This window comes from Teleopsis dalmanni, chromosome 2 (genome assembly GCF_002237135.1).
Source record: "Teleopsis dalmanni isolate 2A chromosome 2, ASM223713v2, whole genome shotgun sequence".
Lineage (NCBI taxonomy): Eukaryota > Metazoa > Arthropoda > Insecta > Diptera > Diopsidae > Teleopsis > Teleopsis dalmanni.
Genome location: NC_051847.1, coordinates 98,442,463 through 98,462,084, shown reverse-complemented (window position 1 = coordinate 98,462,084; position 19,622 = coordinate 98,442,463). Strand labels below are relative to the sequence as shown.

Below are 19,622 nucleotides of genomic sequence, written 5' to 3'. Positions count from 1 at the left end.
GATATCAATTTTAAGATATTTCAGCTTTTCAAACTCTGACCACCAGGCTGGTTAAAGTTCAAAAATTGACTCTGGTATAGGCTCGTGTCATTCTACTTGACATTTCTATACTCGTTGCATAAAAAGTTACGGCTGTAAAAGGAAGTCGGCAATAAACCCATTAGGATGAAACACGGCCATTGTAATAGTAAAAGTTCTCTTTTTGTAGGTGGACATATTCCTTTAAAAACATCATTTGGTACACGATGGAATTTGGTATGATACTCGAATACATCTTGGTGCGTATTCCACTGCATTCCTAGGATTTTTTTTCTTGACGATGATGGTTCCATTCTCACAATATGGCTTGTTATAGCTATTTGATTGACATTCGAATTCATAGTCTGCTTAACATATTTTGAATTGGACACAAAATTGCTGAGCGCAAAAACCGCTTGGCGATTTATGTTGACAACTTGTTAGCATATTTTGATAGGGTCACACAAACTAAATCATCTACATAATGTTAATTGATAATTTATCGACTATTTCAGGATACTCGTCGTGGAAATGTTTGGATTTTTTGTTTTTGATATACTCCGCATAACATGGGGAAATACAACGCCAAAAATCATAGACATCATGACATAATGATGAACTTTAGAGTCATCGGCTTTGATGCGCCATATGAATCGGTGGCCATGTTAGTCTTTTGCTCGTATTTTTATTTAGGAGAACATCGCCTTTATATCTGCGGTTACTCCTATTTCACCTTGTCAAAACTTAAACAAGATATCAAGTAATGTCTTTGATTTTTCCGAACCTTTAAGTAGTTGTGAGTTGAGTAAAACTCCATTCGCTATAGCGGCAGCATCAAACACTATGCAGCTTATGCACGTTTTTACCAGCAAAATGTGGTAAGTTTCTTACAGGACATATACAATTTCGCACCTCATCATTCGTTAAAATGCTAGCATAACCCTTGGCAAAATAGTTATTCATATCTGTTCGATATCGCTGGGCAAATTGTGAACAGCTATTCATTTTTTTCTCCATATTTTTGAAACGGGTGCTCGCCTTCTCCAAACTGTCAGGTAGGCTTGACGCTGATGTCTTCTACCTGTCTCATAGCAACTGCCAATTTTACGCGTAGTGAGTTCTAGTATTTTTCTGGCTCTTCTGTTGTTCTCTGACTCAAGCAATTGTTGAGTATTGTGCACACCGAAATTTTCTATATCAAAATATTCGTCTATTAGGCGGTCTAAATTCTCATCACTGCCATGATTTCGTATGTGGATTAAAATTTATTTATATATAGTAGTAATATTATGTTCAATTACTAATACTCGTACCTGCAGTACCCGTTAAAATTGTGGTTAGGTTATCAAAATTGTAATTGAAATATAATATTTAAAATGAAAATTAAGAAAATAAAATAGATATTAATTCAAGAAAATATATACACACCATTTTCTTTTTTTTATATATTTTATCAATTTAGCACATTTTAAATAAAATAATATCTATAAATAAATAAAACACCACCGAAACTACACGTTTTACGAAAATAATGAAGAAAAACAAATCAAAGCAGCAGAATACCGAAATAAGAATCAAGAACCCCCATATTATTCGCCGTAAGATAAGCTCAAACAGAAGTTAAGTGCACATGCGGAGTACCGCACACAATATGATATAGAAAATCAATAAACCGCAAAGTAAACAAGAATAATGCGAGATCAGCTGTAAACAAAATTAAAGCGCTACACAAAAGCTCTGACTATTCTGTATATAAGACGCACATTTTCTTATGCAGGAGACTTGGCATAGAATCTCTAAGGCATATATATACAAGGATATTTCTACATAAAGAAATATCGATACTAATTATACATAAAAAACATTTTTCATTTAGAAAACACCTAAGTCAACCAAAGTCAACCTGAATTCGAATCAGTACGCAGCTTTAGATAATTTGGAAGAGATAACCAGCGTTCTTCAATCTACCCTTTGATTTATTCACTTATTTATGAAATTAATTAATTTATTAACTTATTTTATTTAATTATACTAAATAATAAAATACAAAAAAAATATATAAAACCTAAGCGTGTTTCTGAATATTTTGGTTATAAAAAAAATTTATTGTAACGATCCTGGTGAGGCTGAAGACACCCTAGCAAATCGAAACGAACCCAAGTAAGTGTCGTTACAGCAGGCATACGACCCTCACGATAGAACCAAGCCAATCGGAAGAATCTTCTCAATAGTTGAAAGTGATTTCAGAGATTTTGTTCTGTTGAAACTACTCATACTGCTTGCTCGGCGGTATCTCAGGAACCAATGCTTCCATAATAGTTATGTAACACAAATAATGGCCACAATTGGCAGCTTTTATCACTGAAACCGTGTTTCGAATTTTTGTCGAAAATTGTATAATTTTCTCTAATTTGGACTCTTCGAACGACGGTAGCTCTTGCAGTTTTACAAATTGGTCTTTCACAATCAAGTCTGATTTTCCAAATCGAAACTGAAGCTCTCCAATAGCACTAGGCACATTGGCTGGATATATTGTCATTGACACAACAGCTTCACGTAGTGCACCAACAAGGTATTTTTGCAGCCGCAACAAATTCCTGTTACTATAATTCCTAATACGATTGATGTAATCAAAATGGAATTTCAATGTTTGTCGGTAAACCAATCTTTATATGCACCATATAATTTGGGGTATTTTTTAGCAGACGAATTGTTTTCTTTATATAAAATGTCTGCAATCTTTCTACTACATCATATTTATCCACACCCCAGATTTGCGCTGCATAATTTAGAACTGATTTAACTGTGGCTTCAAAAACTTTGTATTTTACGGGCAGTGACACTTTCGGATTTCCCAAGACATTTTTCCAGGTACAATTAATAGCCAATTTAGCTTCCTTTAACTTCTCGTTCAAGTGATTATCAAATTTTGAGGTATATTTCATATTCTCATCGTTAAGCTACCATTTTTCGTCATTCCTCAATCTTCTACCATGTTTCTTAAATATCATCACTTTCGATTTGTCTGTGTTTGTAGATAGTCCCCATAAGTTGCAATATCTATTTAATTCATCTATTATATTTTGTAACATTAATGAAGAATCTGCAAACAGCACAGTATCATCAGCATATAAAAGTACTTTTAGGCACATGTTTGCAATCATAACACCACCAGGAAGAAATTTACTTAAGTCATCAACGAACAGTGCAAACAACATAGGGCTTAAGATACAACCCCGTCTCACTCCGGTACACGTTTGGAACCATCTCCAAGTACATCTTCCGTCCCATACTGTTGACTCATTGTTGCAGTACAGATTTTGCAGTATTTTCAAGATTTTTGTTGAAAGACCCAGCTGGCTAAGTTTGTAAAATAGTGTGTTTCTTTGTATTACATCGAAAGCATCTTTAAGATCGAAATGAAAAACATATAACTTCGTGTTTTTTGCAATAAATTCTTGCGCTACACTAGTGAGGACGAAAATATTATCTACCATGGAGTAATATTTTCGAAATCCAGCTTAAAATTCGCTTAATCTACCCAATTTTTAATTCTATTATACAGGAGGGTTGTTGTTGTTGTTGTAACCCGCCGAGACCTGAAAGCAGATAACATGAAAAGATTGCAAGACGAATACATGGGTAAAGGAGTGGATAGGTGGGATTGAGTACTGGGATGAGGGAAGGGGAGGGTGTGGGAATAATTTGAAACTAACCAGGATGCAGCCGAAGAAACCTAGCTACTTCAAGAGGACGGGTCCAAAGATCGATTGGACTTAAATTGGTGTGTGCATTGGAGCAAGAAAACAGATGGGCGACGTCATGGAGCGTCGAGCTGCAGTTTGGGCAAACATTAGCAATGGATGCGTTAGTACGTGACTGTTAAGCACACGGCTATATCCTGATCTCAATTGAGATAGGAAATGTCTTGCCACACGAGAAAGACTACATTCATCATAGGAGGGTTGTAAATACTTTAGCTGATGTATTAAGAAATATTATTCCTCTACAATTTGCCACATTAATTGACCTTTTTTAAATAGGGAAAATATTATGGGTTTTTTGAAACTATCAGGTGGGACTGCATTTTTAAATATATAATTGTATGATTCAACCATACGCTCTATAAACTGTGGCGTGGCATATTTTAAAAACTCAGCTGGAATTCGGTTTTCACCTGCGGCTTTGTTAGTTTTTAAATTCTGGAGCACTGCACAGACTTCTTTAATCTTTATTGGAGCATATAAAGCTTCGTTTATTACATACGGTAGGGCATAACTGAAAGAATGGTTTACTATATTACCATTTAACTGGTTTTCAAAATGAACCACCAAAGCTTCGGCGTTCACTTTAATTCCTTTTATGTAATCTGCACGATTTATTTTTTTAACTCCACTCCAAAATGATTTACTATCAGCTGCTTGGGATATCGACATTGCCTTTTCATTGAAATATGACTTCCTTTTCTCATCACACAGCTTTTTGTATTCTCTGTTTACATTTTTGTATTTCTCTAAATCAGCTATATCACCACCTTTTTTAACTGTTTTGAGCCATTTAAATGATTTCTTTCTTGCAGTTTCACATTCAAAATCATACCATTTTTGTTTCCTATTTATACCCGCCGAATTACCCTGAAACGATTTTGCTGCTTGTTTTACACAATATTGAAGAATGTCATCTCCTTCCTTCGACGCAAATGTACTACCTTCGCATGCATTAAGGGATTCTTCAAGCTTTTCTTGGTACAGATCTTTATATTTATCTTTCCATATCAGTTTCGGTAGCAACTGCATTTTATTTTCATTTGAATTAGAGGCATCTAGATTTACCATAATTTCCAGTGGCTGATGATCCGAGTATATCATGTCACCTATATGAAACTCTTCAGTTATTATTAACCATACTCCTTTCACAAAACAATAATCTATCGTTGACCTTGCTACACCTCTGATAAAAGTAAATGTACCCTCTCTGTCGCCTTTAATGCGGCCATTTAACACGGTGACACCAAATGAATTGCAAATTTCTAGTAATTGTTTGCCATTTCTATATACAACTGTATCTATTGCTACTCTGTGGTCCAATACTTCAGACCACTGCATACTCGGGCTAAATTCCAAATATTGTTCTTCGCCTATTTGTGCATTGAAGTCACCTGTTATCACGACATTATCGTTCTGAGCTTCCACTACTATATCACATAAGTTATTGAAATCATTTTTCCAGTTATTGCAATTTAGATAAATTGGGATTAAACATAATTTTTGATTATAAGTGGTTATCTCGATTATTGTTGAGTTTACATTGTGCTTGTACACCACAGTACCGCAAAACTGCAATTGCTTTCGTACACCATACAATTTTTCTCCACTGGCTCGACCTCTATTTGTTGTTCTTGTTGCAGGCATCCTATGAAGATTGTATTCTCTAAATGTGTTTTCAATATAATCTGTGTTATAATTGTTTTAATTCCTCCACAGCGTCACCTTCTTTGCACTTTAGTTTCTTATTTTTGTCGAAATGCATTCTTTTTCCTGATATGTTTATGTTGTCATCCAAGTCTTCGAATTTCCCTCCTGTCCACATCTCTATCGTTTCTTAATTTTTCAATCTCTAGTTTTAGCCTTTGGTTTTCATTTTCTAATTTTTCCATTTTCAGTGACACGTTGCCCACTTGTTCCTTCAATTCGCATATGTCACTCTTTGATGCTTGCGTAGCTATTTGCGAATCAAACTTACTACTTAGGCCTGCAATATTTGATTCAAATTTTTCTGCCATTTGTTGAATAGCCTGCATAACATCACCGAGCGAAAAATCTGGCGAAAGCTCAGATCGCATACGCTTTTCTTGCCTCTGTGCTTGCCTATTTGGTGTGCAAGGTCCGATTTACTTTTGACGTTTTCTGCATCTGTTGGTGGCGATCTTTCAACTGGCATTTTTTGTTTTTTTTGTATATATTTTATATATTTGTTTTGTTTAATATTATGATATTAACTTTTAGCACCACATTCGAACGCGTAGTAATTACAAGAACGTTTATTTATAATAATCAACCAATTGACATTTATTTCTCACGATACAAATTAAATTTTTCATTAAACTTTTTAGCGCGCGCACTTATTAGGTATAATTCATTAGGATTGTCAATTCAAACTTTCAAAACCTGTATAAAACCTGTATTGTTAAGTATATAAACCCCGTAATTGTTTTGCAGCTGTATACCGCGTGTCTTCTCTGTGGCTTTCGACAAAAAACTGGCGTCATCACACATGACAGCTTGTGGGCTTATTCACTGCAGGCAGTTTTGGTTAGTGCAAAATAGGTGCTCAATACAGGCAAATTCTCAACAAATGGTTTCCCTCACAGCACGTCTCACATATAAAATTGAAAAATCCTTTTAACTTTAAGAATTCTGTTTGGTTTCTTCGTAGATATTGAAGGGGCTTTTGTGAGCACATTATCTGGGTGTTGATGATGCGCTCACTGGCTTTATAAATCAGCTGACTGGCTTTAAAGTGACAGACTCATTGAAACGACGATGGGCTCTTGAAGGAGGAGTACTCTCCCCAATCCTCTGGAACATAGTGGTGAATGAAGTGCTAATAAAACTGATGATAGAGGGCTGCGAAACTATTGCTTATGCGGATGATATTGCGATAATAGTCACTAGAAAATAACAATCTTAACAATCTTAGAGATATTCTGCAAAACGGTGGTAATATCTTAAATAAATCCCAACAAAACCGAAATCGAAGGTTTCACCAGAAAGCATATGGTCCCTAATCATTCTTGCTAACCGGAAAGTATGCTATCTTTCAATCAAATTGTCTCAGCTGTGGGGAAGACGGAAAGAGTGCCTCTCATCTACTATGTTAAGTGCATAAAATTCAGCGGCTTCGTTGACTTGCTCACGTCGTGCGAAAAGAAAAAAGTGCTCCGGCTAGAAAGGTGTTTGATTCGGTATCCGCAGGTGAAAAATGTGGTAGAGGACGTCCGCATCTTTTGTGGAAGGACCAGGTGACCAATGATTTGGGGGAGCTACAAACTGGCGTCAGCAAGCAACTAATCAGAATGGCAGGCGGTGGCTACTCAACGCGGCCAAGGACGACTCACGTCTGTAATGGCCAAACAAGTAAGTGAGGTAATAGGCTAATTTGTGTGTGTGTGAGGAAGTTTTTTCTGGAGATTTTTTTTTTTTGCTCTCCAGAGGAAATAGTTCGTTTCAGAAGTAGGTGTCAAGTTTTAAGGTAATTTCCTATAGAGATGTTAGCTGTTTCTTTTAGCAAGTTTTTAATAAGTTTTGAGATTTTGTTAAGTTTTCATTTGTCATTATCTAATCTTGAAGATTGCCATCTTTTGTGTATTTCTCTTTTATAAGAGACAAAGTAGACTCAGGAATTTTATTGTCATTTGGGCGTTTGGTTACTTTTGGTGTCGCACGATCTGTTGGTAGCAGAATTATTTCGTTTAAGTGTGTAATATTACTATCTATTTCATTTCTATCTTTATGTTAAGTATTAGTTCATGACTAATGTACTCACGGAAAATATTCTAATTGGTTTTATTATTATATATTATATATATTATTCTCTAGCTGTAATTACAAAATAATTGAGTTGGGTAGGGGAATAATCCGATGATAGGTCAAAGATTGAAGTTATCGAGAAATTATCGTGATTTATATTTTTAATTTATATTAAAACTAAAAATAACTTAAAAATATAAGGATTAAAATTAATCCCACTTTATCCCTGACGACAGATGAAGTGGCAAATGGTCTATTCTTCAAAGATAAAGATGCAAATTTAAGTTACCTTATAGACACCGGGGCAGAAGTTTCAATACTACCAAAAAAGATGCAAGCCGTCAATACAACTCCCAAGCAGTACTGCCTATATACGGCGAACGGAACGAAAATTAACACATATGGAACAAAGTTAATGCAAGTCAATTTAAGGTTGCGTAGACAGTTCCAATGGGAGTTCCTAATTGCAGAAGTGAATTACCCAATAATTAGAGCAGATTTTCTTAATAACTTTAGTCTGATAGTGGATCTTAAAAATAAAAGAATTTGCGACGGCATCACAGGTCTCCAGATAGGGGGTACAAAGAAAAAGGCGCACTGCATGAATCAAATACTGTTGACGCAGCTAGCCCAGTACACAACATGCTAAAATACTATAAAGAAATAACGGAACCAACTACTTTAAATAAAAAAGCACGGCAAGTCACATTGATCCAGCATCAAATTGTCACAAGAGGACAACCAGTATTTGCGAAACTCCGGCGATAAAATAAAGAATTGGCGAAGAAGGAGGTCGAATTTATGATAAAACAAGGGATTTACAGACCAAGTGGCGGCAACTGGGCAGGCCTATTATATTTAGCAGCGAAAAAGGATGGTAAACGACGACCGTGTGGAGACTGCAGAAAACTCAATTCCATAACACTGCCAGACTGATTCCCCACATACACAACTTCACCCGCATATTACACAATAAAAAAATTGTTTCAACTATTAAACTAGAAAGAGCATACAACCAAATTCCAATCGCCGAATAATAATAATAATATGAATTTATATGAATTTAACGTAATGACTTTTGGTCTATGCAACGCCACACAAACGTTTCAAAAATTTTTGAATGACGTGTAAAAAAACCTAGATTACATAATAACATACATAGACGACATATGCGTGGCATCAGCTGATGAGGAAGAGCATGAGATGCGCTTAAAAGAGGTTAATAACAGGTAATAAGAAGTACGTAAATCTCCAGTTGTGTGGACAGCAGAAGCCGAAAAAGCTTTTAAAGTATATAAAAACGAACTAGCAAATGCTGCGATGTTAGCCCACCCGGCTCCAAACGTAAAATTAGTGCTAAATGTAGACGCTAGTAACATCGCAGTAGGATTAAATCTGCAACAGCTAGTAAACAAACAAATGCAACCATTGAGATTCTATTCTAAAAGGCTGACAGAGGTGCAGAAAAAAAATATAGTAGATATGAACGCAAGCTCCTTGCGACATATATGGTTATATATACAGTTAACTACTTCAGGTATATGATTGAAGGCAGGAACTGCACTATACTAACGGATCACAAATCAATCATGTTCGCTTTCCTACAAAGACCGAAGAAAGCGTCTGAACGTCAACTTCGTCATTAAGATTTCATCGGGGAGCTGACAATAGATATTCAGCACAAAACAGACAATCAAAAAAACAGTTGCAAACGCTTTATCCCAAATGGAAAGTGTGGTGACCGAATCAGACGACCACTTGACTACCGTAAATTGACAGAAGCGCAAAAAACTGATCAAGAGCTCAAAGAATTGTTGAAAAATCGTGCAGCGTCATCTCTGGAACTTAAGTTGGTGAATATGCTTCTAGATGATGTTTTATATACTGTGACGTATCCGGAAAGATAGCAAAACCAAAAGTCTTTTAGAAAAAAGAATATAATAATATTTTATTTATTTATTCAATAGTCGAAAACTATTATTTTTATAAAATTTTTTTCAGAGTCACTGTCACTTTGCAATAAGTTTATTATCCCTTTTTATGTTTTTCACTTAGAAAACACCGAAAGTTACGAAGTAATTTTTTTTTGTGCGCACACGATTTTGATTCAATATGATAATTTTGCGAATATTTGATAAACAAAATTTTCGCAAGCAATGTAACCGTAACCTGCAAGGTGTTCGCATGAGAAAACATATGTTAGGTACGAACACGGAATACAAAATCCACATGCTATGTAACCGCAGCCTAATGTGTGATATAAAATACAATACTCAAATCAATAGTGGAAGCATTGAGTTTAAAGATTAATATTCTTTAAACTCAATCGTTTTACTATTATAAAAAAATTATATTACTTAATAGCTGAAATTTTTTTTTTCAGAGGTATACAAAATCTGGAGACTTAATGTTTGGTTGAAATAAATTGGCATCACTTTTAAAAAAATGCTTATTTTTGACATATGTTCTTTGTTGTGTTGTGTGCAGTATGAAATATAAAAAATGTGAACACTTGAAATTAATTAATTAATGTAAATAAAAGAAAACAAAATGAATATTAGAACGGTAATGGTTATTATTTTTATCTAACATTTTTTTTAATTTATATATTTATGTATTTATATTTATTAGTTAATGAAATGCTTACAAGTTTTTAGTGGATGACTAAAACTTAAGATGTTAAAAGAGCATTATTGTTGCTTCCCATGTTTTCTCTCGTAAGCTGCAAATATTTTTTGCTGCTCTGAAAAAAAAATACTACTAATATGAGTTTTAAATAGCTTTCCGCAAATATAATTTATATGTATTATGTTAATATTATATTATTAATATTCTATCAAACGTAAAAAAAATAATTAGCTATAAATATTTCGTGCGTAATAGCATTAACTCAAATCACAATAACAACAAAATAAATAATTCAAGTTATTTAATTAATTAATTCAATTCATTCTATAAATGAGAATATTGATACGTTTAAAAACGTCACGAACTATAATTTACATATTAAGGCAACAATTTTTTTTATAATTGGAATAAATGAGATTCATTTTAATTAACTGTAAATAGGCTATAGGACATAAACTCCATGTATCAATAAAAATTTGTTATAATGAAACTTTCCTCTTACGAAGTTTCTATTCTTGGTAATTGTTCTTTGTAATAAAGAATCCGAACGCAGCAAAGTAAATGTCAAACTGGTAACACTCATAATTTAAGAAAATATGTCATCGCCTCGCTCTTTTACTTCCGCCATTGTTCGCGATAGTTTGTTAAATTATGGGTAAGCAGAGTTTTTACAAACTAGTTAATAAAATTAGTGGATAAATAATGTAAAACATTATTATTTGGTACATGAAACTATATAATGATGTTTTCGCGAAGTTATTACGTTCCGTTACAGTGTTCGAAAAATTTGTAGTAACTGCGTGTATAAAGTAAAATTAATCTTATAATATCTGTGTAATCTTTCTTTATAAATTGTTTAGTTTGTATTAATTTTTGTTTTCAAAATATCATGGTTGTAGCGGTTTTAATAGTTAGGCTATTTTGTTATTTTTTCATAAAGGTAAGCCAAGAGGTTTGAGAACAGCTAGAAAACATGTTAATCATCGACGTGACCAACGTTGGGCTGACAAGGATTACAAAAAGGCTCATTTAGGTACAAGATGGAAGGCCAATCCTTTCGGCGGAGCTTCACATGCAAAGGGAATCGTTCTTGAAAAAGTGTAAGACATTTTTTTTTTTTTTGAATTAATTTAAAAACTGATCTATGGTTCGCAGTATATTTTTGTGCTTTTGTTGTTTTGAATTCAAATCACAGGATTATACTGTGAGTCGTGGTTTGGCAGATGCAACAGTTAAAAATTTATTGAGAGTTGTAAATTGTAAATTTTATATTAATGTGTATTTTCCTTCATAGAGGCGTTGAAGCTAAACAGCCAAATTCAGCTATTCGCAAGTGTGTCCGCGTTCAATTGATCAAAAACGGAAAAAAAATTACAGCTTTCGTCCCTCGTGATGGTAGTTTAAACTACATAGAAGAAAATGACGAAGTCTTAGTTGCCGGTTTCGGTCGTAAGGGTCATGCTGTTGGTGACATTCCCGGTGTTCGATTCAAAGTTGTTAAAGTAGCTAACGTATCGCTTTTGGCGCTGTACAAGGAAAAGAAGGAACGCCCAAGATCTTAAACCATCTGATTTCTTGTGCTTCACAATAATGTAACAATAAAAACGTTATAAAAAATTATTACGTGAACTTTACTTGAATGCGAATACTGGATTAAACACATTTACTTGACATCAGTGTAGGGTGTGATAAGTATTTATATTTTTCAAAATAATATGTTAATTAAAACTTATCTATAAACATAAATGTAATAGAAAATGTTTTTGGGTTAAGTGTTAAACAAACGCGCTGATAATTGATAAAAACGTATACATCAGGTTCCAAAAAATATATTAAATTTAGTTATGAAGGTCTAGAGTTTGGAATTTGTTATTATTTTCTTGGAACCAAATCTGAGTTTATCTTTTCAATTCAGATTTTTTATGCTATATTTTAAGCACGGGCATTTATATATATGCAATGTATAGATTTTAAGAAGATTTTTGTGATTAGGGATCCCGTGAATTATGCGGTATTTTTGTGGCAGAGTGTGTGGTGGTGTATTAACTTTAAATATTTTGTTTTTAAGATTCGGTTGGACCACAGCTTGTTTTAAGGAAATATTCGTGTAAATTAATTAAAAAGATTAAGGTTTAAATGACATTCATTAAAATGCGTATATTTTAAGTAGTTAAATCCGTTCGCGCATAATGTATCTATGTAGCTGATGCAATAATTTACAGCATCAACCAGCATACAATACATGAAAGGTAACCATTACTTCGATAAGGTTTAAATTTATTTGGGTGTTTGTTTATGAAGTAGATTTTTGTCGATTAATAATTAAAAAAATTACATTATGTTGCAGTGGGTTACAAACCATTTCGGCAGTACAAACTTGTAATTAGTGTATGTATTTACGGACTCCACATAATTAAGCCGATTTCCGTCATAATTTCAATGTGGAAGTTTGAATAAAAATCTCAAGAAATTTTTGTTTGCACTTCTTCAGTTCGTAAATGAAGTAAATTAAAATAGTGACTAGTGTGGCATTAAAGCTTGTCTAAAAGCTCTGATTAAGTTAGTACATGAATGAGAAAACTGGATATGTGGACATTTCACATACACTTTAAAGTGAAAAAAAAAAAGAAAAACTGACAGCAGAGTTTAACAATTTTACTTCAGTTCTATTTGTTTTACTAGGAGACAAATCACTACATATTTTATAAAGACTACATTTTTGTAACGAAATCGTCATCAGTTAATGATGCCATATGCATATTTATTCACCCCTATTCTGAATCAGATGGGAATAGGAGTTTATCCTTTTTTTTCAGTTCCCCTATTCGGAATCATATGGGAATGGGGGCTTTGCTCCCTATTCCCAATTCACTTATTCTGAATCAAATGGGAATGCGAGTTTTTTCTATATTTTGCAAAATCTTTCCCAATCGAATTTTGCGGGAGATTAAGTTAAAAGAGTATAGTTTAATATGTAAGTAACTTATAATGATCAGATTTTTGAATAAATATTAAAAAAATCATAATAAATTTAATATATTTAAATTTTTATTTTATAGATATTTTAAAACTTATAAAAATTATTATTATAATAAAAGTATTATACCAAATTAAATATATATACTGGCAGTTGCAGTCCAAACAAATTATATACGAACTATAAACTAATAAAAATTCGATTATTTCCTAAGACCACTGATGATGAGTACTTGGCAATACTCGAAACAGCGTTGTAAGATCAGCTAAATTTCAATAAATTAAATAAATTTTTGCCCTTGTACTTACTTTGCTGTTTGAATCCGTCTAACTTTTAATTAGTTTTCGTCATAAAGACGTGTCACTCTAGGCAAGAAAAAATTAACATTAATATATGTACATTTTTATTTATATATTTTAACTACATGGGTTTTTTCCACCAATTAAAGCATTAACTATTGTTATTTAAAACAATAGATAATAAAAGAGACTCAAATTCTGAATGAATGGGGATTCCTTCAATAAGTTTAATATAATTTTTTGTAATTATGCGCAAATGAAACTGCTTCCTTCTCTATTGTAACATCTGTGCAATTATAAACTATTATTACAGTTTATTAATTGAAACGCGTTTCTATCCTAATTATAAAAATAAATACGACTTTTGGAGAGGAACTCTAACTGCAGTTAAAACATTAGTAATTCCAATTATTAAATAAGATATTTTATTTTGTTTTATTGTATATAAGTAAAAAATAGATTATGTACATTTAAAAATTGAAATAAATAATTAAAATAAGTTTTTTATTATTTACTTATAAAATATTCAGTATCATATGTAATTCTTTTCTTTGTTTTGCACATTTCCACACTTTTTGCCATTATAAAATGCAAATGCTGCCAAGGTTCAACAAAAAATATTTGAAATGTTTGTTGTTTCCAAAACAGCTGTCCCCCAAAAAATTCATAAGTTCTATTCGAGGGAATAGCGATTCAAGAGAGAGACTTATTCGCTAGGAGTATTCAGAATAGAGGTGATTATATTATCTATATATTCAAAAAAAAAAAAAACACGAATTTAAGCATATATCAGTTAATACAATTTTTTATTATTAATTGCATTATACAATAAGTCAATTGATAATTTTTGTACAAGAATGTTTGTTTAAGTTAATAATAGATGTGTTTTATGTTTCTCGCATGTAAACTATTTTAGTAACTAAAAACAGAACATATTTTATTAACAAATAAAAATAAACCTCAAAGTTCCTGTATAGCAATGAAGAGCGAAAAACAGTTTATTTTTTAAACGAAACTTAATTTACCGCATAAGAAAATAATTCAAAATTGAAAGAATCAGATTTTACTATCTAGATATTAATTAAAAATAAAGTACTTAATACCATAATTGATACCATCTATCAAGGAAGATAAAGAAAAGAAACGAAACAGTACAAAAACAAAAGGCTTAATGTTATACAATGATGCGTGAGGACTTTTACCACTCGGTCATGCTATTTTGCCCACCCGGTCCTCTGCTCACCACGATATTTGCTAAAATAAAAGCAGTTTCTGAGGCTAGTGCCAAGTTAGCAATGCGTGAGGACTTTTACCACTCAGTCATGCTATTTTGCCCACCCGGTCCTCTGCTCACCACGATATTTGCTAAAATTAAAGCAGTTTCTGAGGCTAGTGCCAAGTTAGCAATATTGCTAGAAAACACAAGGCTGTATTTATAAAAGTTATTAACAAAAATTATATTTAAAACATACTCATAAATTCCTGAAGTTAAATATACTAAAAAATACTTAATTAATTGTTGCACGGTATTTTTTTGAAAAATATATATATTCTAGAATATTTTGGTATATAAATTATAAAAAATGAACGCTACGATTTTGCAAAATTAAGTAATTTTTGTTAATAACTCTTTTGTTTATTACTCGATTTTAATCATTTTTGCATCAATTCATTTTTTCAATTCTTAATTTTGTTTTAATACACAGTCAAACTTCTATAACTCTAACTAAAAACAATGCACCAAGGTTTTAGAGAACAAATTACATACAATTCAGCTTCCATAACTTGAACTTCTATAACTCGAACAAAAATTTTGTTCCATGCCGATAGTAATGTGGGAAAGTGCATTCCATAAGTCGAAACTTCTGTTTCAAGTATAAATGCATTTTGCTGTTAGGAAAAGTAACTTTTTCCAAAACAAATGTTTAATTTTTTCTTTCTTAAGTTATTTCTTTGTGCAAATGCCAGTCACTGGCAGCGTGGTTTAAAGTAAATAAAATAACTTCCAATGCTTCTCTTAACGATTATATTGAGTTTGACAATGAAATTTGTACATCAAGTTTTCCTACAGATGACGATATTATGGAGCATTCTAGCTCTGAATTAGTGGATCCGATTCTAAGCGGAACGGAAAGTAATGATAAGGGTTCGATGGGTGTTTGTTATTGTTCATCAACCTTCTAAGAATGAAGTAGAAAACTCATTCAAAATTCTGAATTTTTATTTACAAACGAATGATACTACAACTCATGATCACTATAAAACTTTAAATAAATTGGAATATTTTTTTATTAAATTTAAATAACCGTTTATCGCCATTACGATCCTAAATTCTCACTTTTTTGGGAACAAATGTTTCACGATTATCGCCATTATTTTAGGACAAGAAGAGACTGAGTCTCTTAACATCTCAAATTTACACATTTCTATTTTGTAGCTATCGCCTTCGATATTTTGGTCATGGAAGTCCTTGGCGTCACATAATTGGAAGTAATTACGATGATCTGTACTTTGTTTTGATCGGCACACTAAAATAACATTCAAATTTTGATCAATTTTATAATCACTTTCGCAATCAGAATCCCAAACCTACTCCATTAAATAGTTCTCAAAATTATCAAAATTACAAAAATAAATTTAATTTAGCTTTGAATTCAAACATTTTTAAATTTTACGAATGTCAGCAGATTTTTAAATAACCCTTAAGTGCTCGTTGTTGACCACTTAAATCTCACTTAAAATTCAATGGTAAAACTACAAATGTCAAATCGGTCCCTAAGTGTACAGCTGGCACACAATTGTGCAAGGAGTTGTTTTAACCACGATTAAACGAGATTACAGGAGAGTCGTATGCAAATGCTCATACAGCTTACTAATGAAGGTTAGCAGCGAAAATGGGCAATAGCTTTGTAGTAGAGATTTGGGCTTATCGTTTTGCGGTAACAAAATACAATAAGATTATACAATCAAGGTAAACACAACTGTCATGGCAACCCTGTAAAATGAAATAACAATACACAATAAAAACATGACAGTCAGTTTAAAACATAACCTCGGTGTGCGGTAGATGTGACATGGTGCCGAAACCCGTGTGCATGAAAAATAAGTAATTACAAATTTTTAATAAACTAATTAAGTGACGAAACATTTGCTAAAAAAGCAACGCGTCAGTAAATTATTTTAAATAAATAAACCAATAAACTAATTAGGTGACAAAAGATTTGCTAAGAAAGCAATGCGTCGGTAAAAAAACCACACACACACACAAAAAAGGGAAGAAGAAACAAAATGCTAAAGCCACCAAAGCCGCTGTTAATAAACAATGAACTTGACATGGCGCGAGAATGGTGCGAATGGGTAGAAGCGTACGAAAACTACACCATTGCTGCAAAAATAAATAAAGAAACGGTAGAAATGCAATTAGCAAATTTCAAGACCGTAATTGGAAGGGACGCTGTGCGTTTAATAAATAATTTGGGCCCTTCTGTGGAAGAAGCAGCAAACCAGGAGGTTGGTTGGTTGGTTGCAGTGGCAGGTCATAAGATAACTTCAAATGTACCTCAATTAGCGATTTTTCGCCGTTTTGTTACCACATTCCTCGCAAGAACCCTAGTATAGAAGAGTAGAGACTAAATCCATCCCACCGAATTTAGGTAATTTAACAGGTCTTTCATCCTTACCATTGAGCAGTCTGATAAACTATCACAAAAGTATTTTCCTAAGAACCTATATCTTCTGGATGCTAGAGCTGGGCATTCACAGAGAAAATGTATTATTGTTTCTTTCTCCCGCGGGTTTCCACAACTTCTGCAGTGAGAGTTATGGGGAATACGCAGTTTCTCTGCGTGAGTTCCTAACCACCAATGACCAGTAAGAACCGCAATAAGCCTTGCAGTGTTTACGCGATCTTTTTTGATGAGTTCCAGAGATTTATTTTTATTATAAGTGGGCCACGTTAACCTGGAAGTTGCACATGACCTTAGTGCTTTCCATCTGTTATTGGCGAGTTGCAGAAAGTAAAGAAAGGTACTTCTTTTGATGGTCTCCAGGGTAATATAGACTGATACCGCCAGTGACGCATCTAGGGAGGCACCAGAGCGGGCTAAACTATCAGCTTTCTCATTCCCTACGATGTTCCTATGCCCAGGAACCCAGATGAGTGTGATATCGGCCAACCGGTTTAGCTCGTCGATTGCTTCTCTACATTCTTTTACTATTTTTGATTTTGTTATAAAGGATTCAAGAGCTTTAATTGCTGCCTGGCTGTCAATAAAAATAGCAACACTACATCTGTTCTCGATGTGGCTTGCAATTTGCCGACAGGCTTCTTTTATTGCTAGGATTTCAGCCTGAAAAACCGTAGCTTCATTAGGTATCCTAAGAGAGATATTTATATTTTTAGATGGTGCGAAGATTCGTGCTCCTGCCCCACCGCTCATTTTCGAGCCATCTGTATATATTGAGATATCGTAATTTGCTTCGAAATTTTTCCTTTTCCACTCATTTCTTGAAGGGAATATTGTCTGGAAGTTCCTTTCGAAGTCTATACACGGATTCAGATAATCCGATGTCATCCTATACAGACAATTTGGCACTGTACCTAGAATCCGACTATGTCCATATGTTCGTTCTAACCATACGCCTGTTACTTTCAGTCTTACAGCGCTATTACAAACCATGTTTTTAATGTGAAGATCAATAGGTAGCAAATGCAGCATCACATTTAGGGCGTCTGAAGGAGTTGTCCTAAAAGCTCCTGTGATGCCTACACATGCCGTCCTCTGAATTCTGTTAAGTTTGTCGATATTATAGCTCTTGTTTAGAGTCGGCCACCATACGACAGCACCATATGTGAGAATTGGTCGTACAATTGCCGTGTACATCCAGTGGGTAATTTCGGGACGAATCCCCCATTTTTTGCCAAACATCCTCTTGCAAGAATAGAAAGCTACACATGCCTTCTTGATACGAAGATCGACATTGTGTTTCCAGTTTAACTTACTATCCAACAGAATTCCTAGATATTTGGCTTTTTCCGATAGTTTTAACTGTTGCCCGTTTAGTGAAGGCAACCTGAAAGCTGGTATTTTGGTTTTAGTAGTAAACAGCATCATTTCAGTTTTTCCTGGGTTAATACCTAGTCCACAACCTGTGGCCCAGGTACTTATCTTAACCAAGGCCCTTTCCATAATGTCGCTAATTATGTTAGGGAACATACCTGACACTAGAATAACCACGTCATCCGCGTACGCTACTGCTTTCACACCTATCTTATCTAGAATATTAAGAATATTATCCACGACCAGCAGCCACAGTAATGGTGAAATAACCCCTTCTTGTGGCGTACCCCTGCTGACGTGCTTCGTTTGTGTTATGCTGCCTAGCTTTGATTGAATAATCCTTGTTTTAAGCATAGTAATTATCCAATTTTTAAGCTCTTCCTCTAAACCTATTCTGGAAAGTGAGTCATGAATAGCTTTATTGCTTACATTGTTAAAAGCTCCTTCAATATCTAAGAAGGTTGCCAACGAGTATTGCTTAAAATGAATCGATTTTTCCACAGTACGAATAACCTCATGCAGAGCTGTTTCCGTAGATCTACCCTTGAGGTAAGCATGCTGGGATTTAGAGATTGGAAAGCGTTCTACCTTTTGTCTTAGGTGGAGCTCTATTACCCTCTCCATTGTTTTTAGTAAGAATGAAGTTAGGCTAATCGGCCTGTAATCTTTAGCGGACTCATGTCCGATTTTGCCTGCCTTGGGTATAAAGACTACTTTAACCTGTCTCCAACTAAGTGGTACATAACTATATTTAAGACATGCTTTGTAAATTTCCCCTAACCATGGAACCACTAAGTCTTGTAGTTTTTGCAACATAATAGGGAAAATATCGTCCAGACCTGGCGATTTATAGGGACAGAAGCTGTTAATTGAATACCTAATTTTTTCCGCTGTGACTATTTCTTCAGTCATCTGTGATGATGTGCTTGCCAAGGTGATTGAACCGTTTTCTCTAGCATCATCGTTACAGTTTGGGAAATGAGTGTCTAATAGTAATCTTAGTGTCTCAGCAGAGGTTTCAGTCCATGTGCCGTCCTCTTTCTTGAGATAAGAAGGATTTGCACTTTCCTTGGATAAAACCTTGCTGAGCCTAGCAGAGGATGAGGTTGAT

At 33.8% G+C, this 19,622-nt stretch overlaps 2 protein-coding genes across 2 annotated transcripts; one reads left to right on the top strand and one right to left on the bottom strand.

Annotated features, from left to right (window-relative positions):
* Positions 1-4,016: 4,016 nt before the first annotated feature.
* Positions 4,017-5,429, bottom strand: LOC119675149. The gene is made up of 2 exons (XM_038086338.1): positions 5,279-5,429; positions 4,017-5,212 (listed from the first exon to the last, which is right to left on the bottom strand). Exons 1-2 carry the CDS (start codon positions 5,427-5,429, stop codon positions 4,017-4,019), a joined length of 1,347 nt encoding a protein of 448 aa, XP_037942266.1.
* A 5,311-nt stretch (positions 5,430-10,740) lies between these two features.
* Positions 10,741-11,795, top strand: LOC119684053 (40S ribosomal protein S23). The gene is made up of 3 exons (XM_038097998.1): positions 10,741-10,830; positions 11,116-11,275; positions 11,470-11,795. The coding sequence occupies exons 1-3, from the start codon at positions 10,827-10,829 to the stop codon at positions 11,735-11,737; spliced, it is 432 nt and encodes a 143-aa protein (XP_037953926.1). The 5' UTR covers positions 10,741-10,826; the 3' UTR covers positions 11,738-11,795.
* Positions 11,796-19,622: the final 7,827 nt, after the last annotated feature.

What these genes read in the sequence shown, in the direction of transcription:
- LOC119675149 (XM_038086338.1), bottom strand. Translation starts at nt 5,429, where the DNA reads ATGCCTGCAACAAGAACAACAAATAGAGGTCGAGCCAGTGGAGAAAAA. An exon ending in CACTTATAATCAAAAATTAT is followed by an intron (nt 5,213 to 5,278) that starts GTTTAATCCCAA and finishes TATGTGATATAG; the next exon opens with TAGTGGAAGCTCAGAACGAT.
- LOC119684053 (XM_038097998.1), top strand. An exon ending in GGAATCGTTCTTGAAAAAGT is followed by an intron (nt 11,276 to 11,469) that starts GTAAGACATTTT and finishes TTTCCTTCATAG; the next exon opens with AGGCGTTGAAGCTAAACAGC.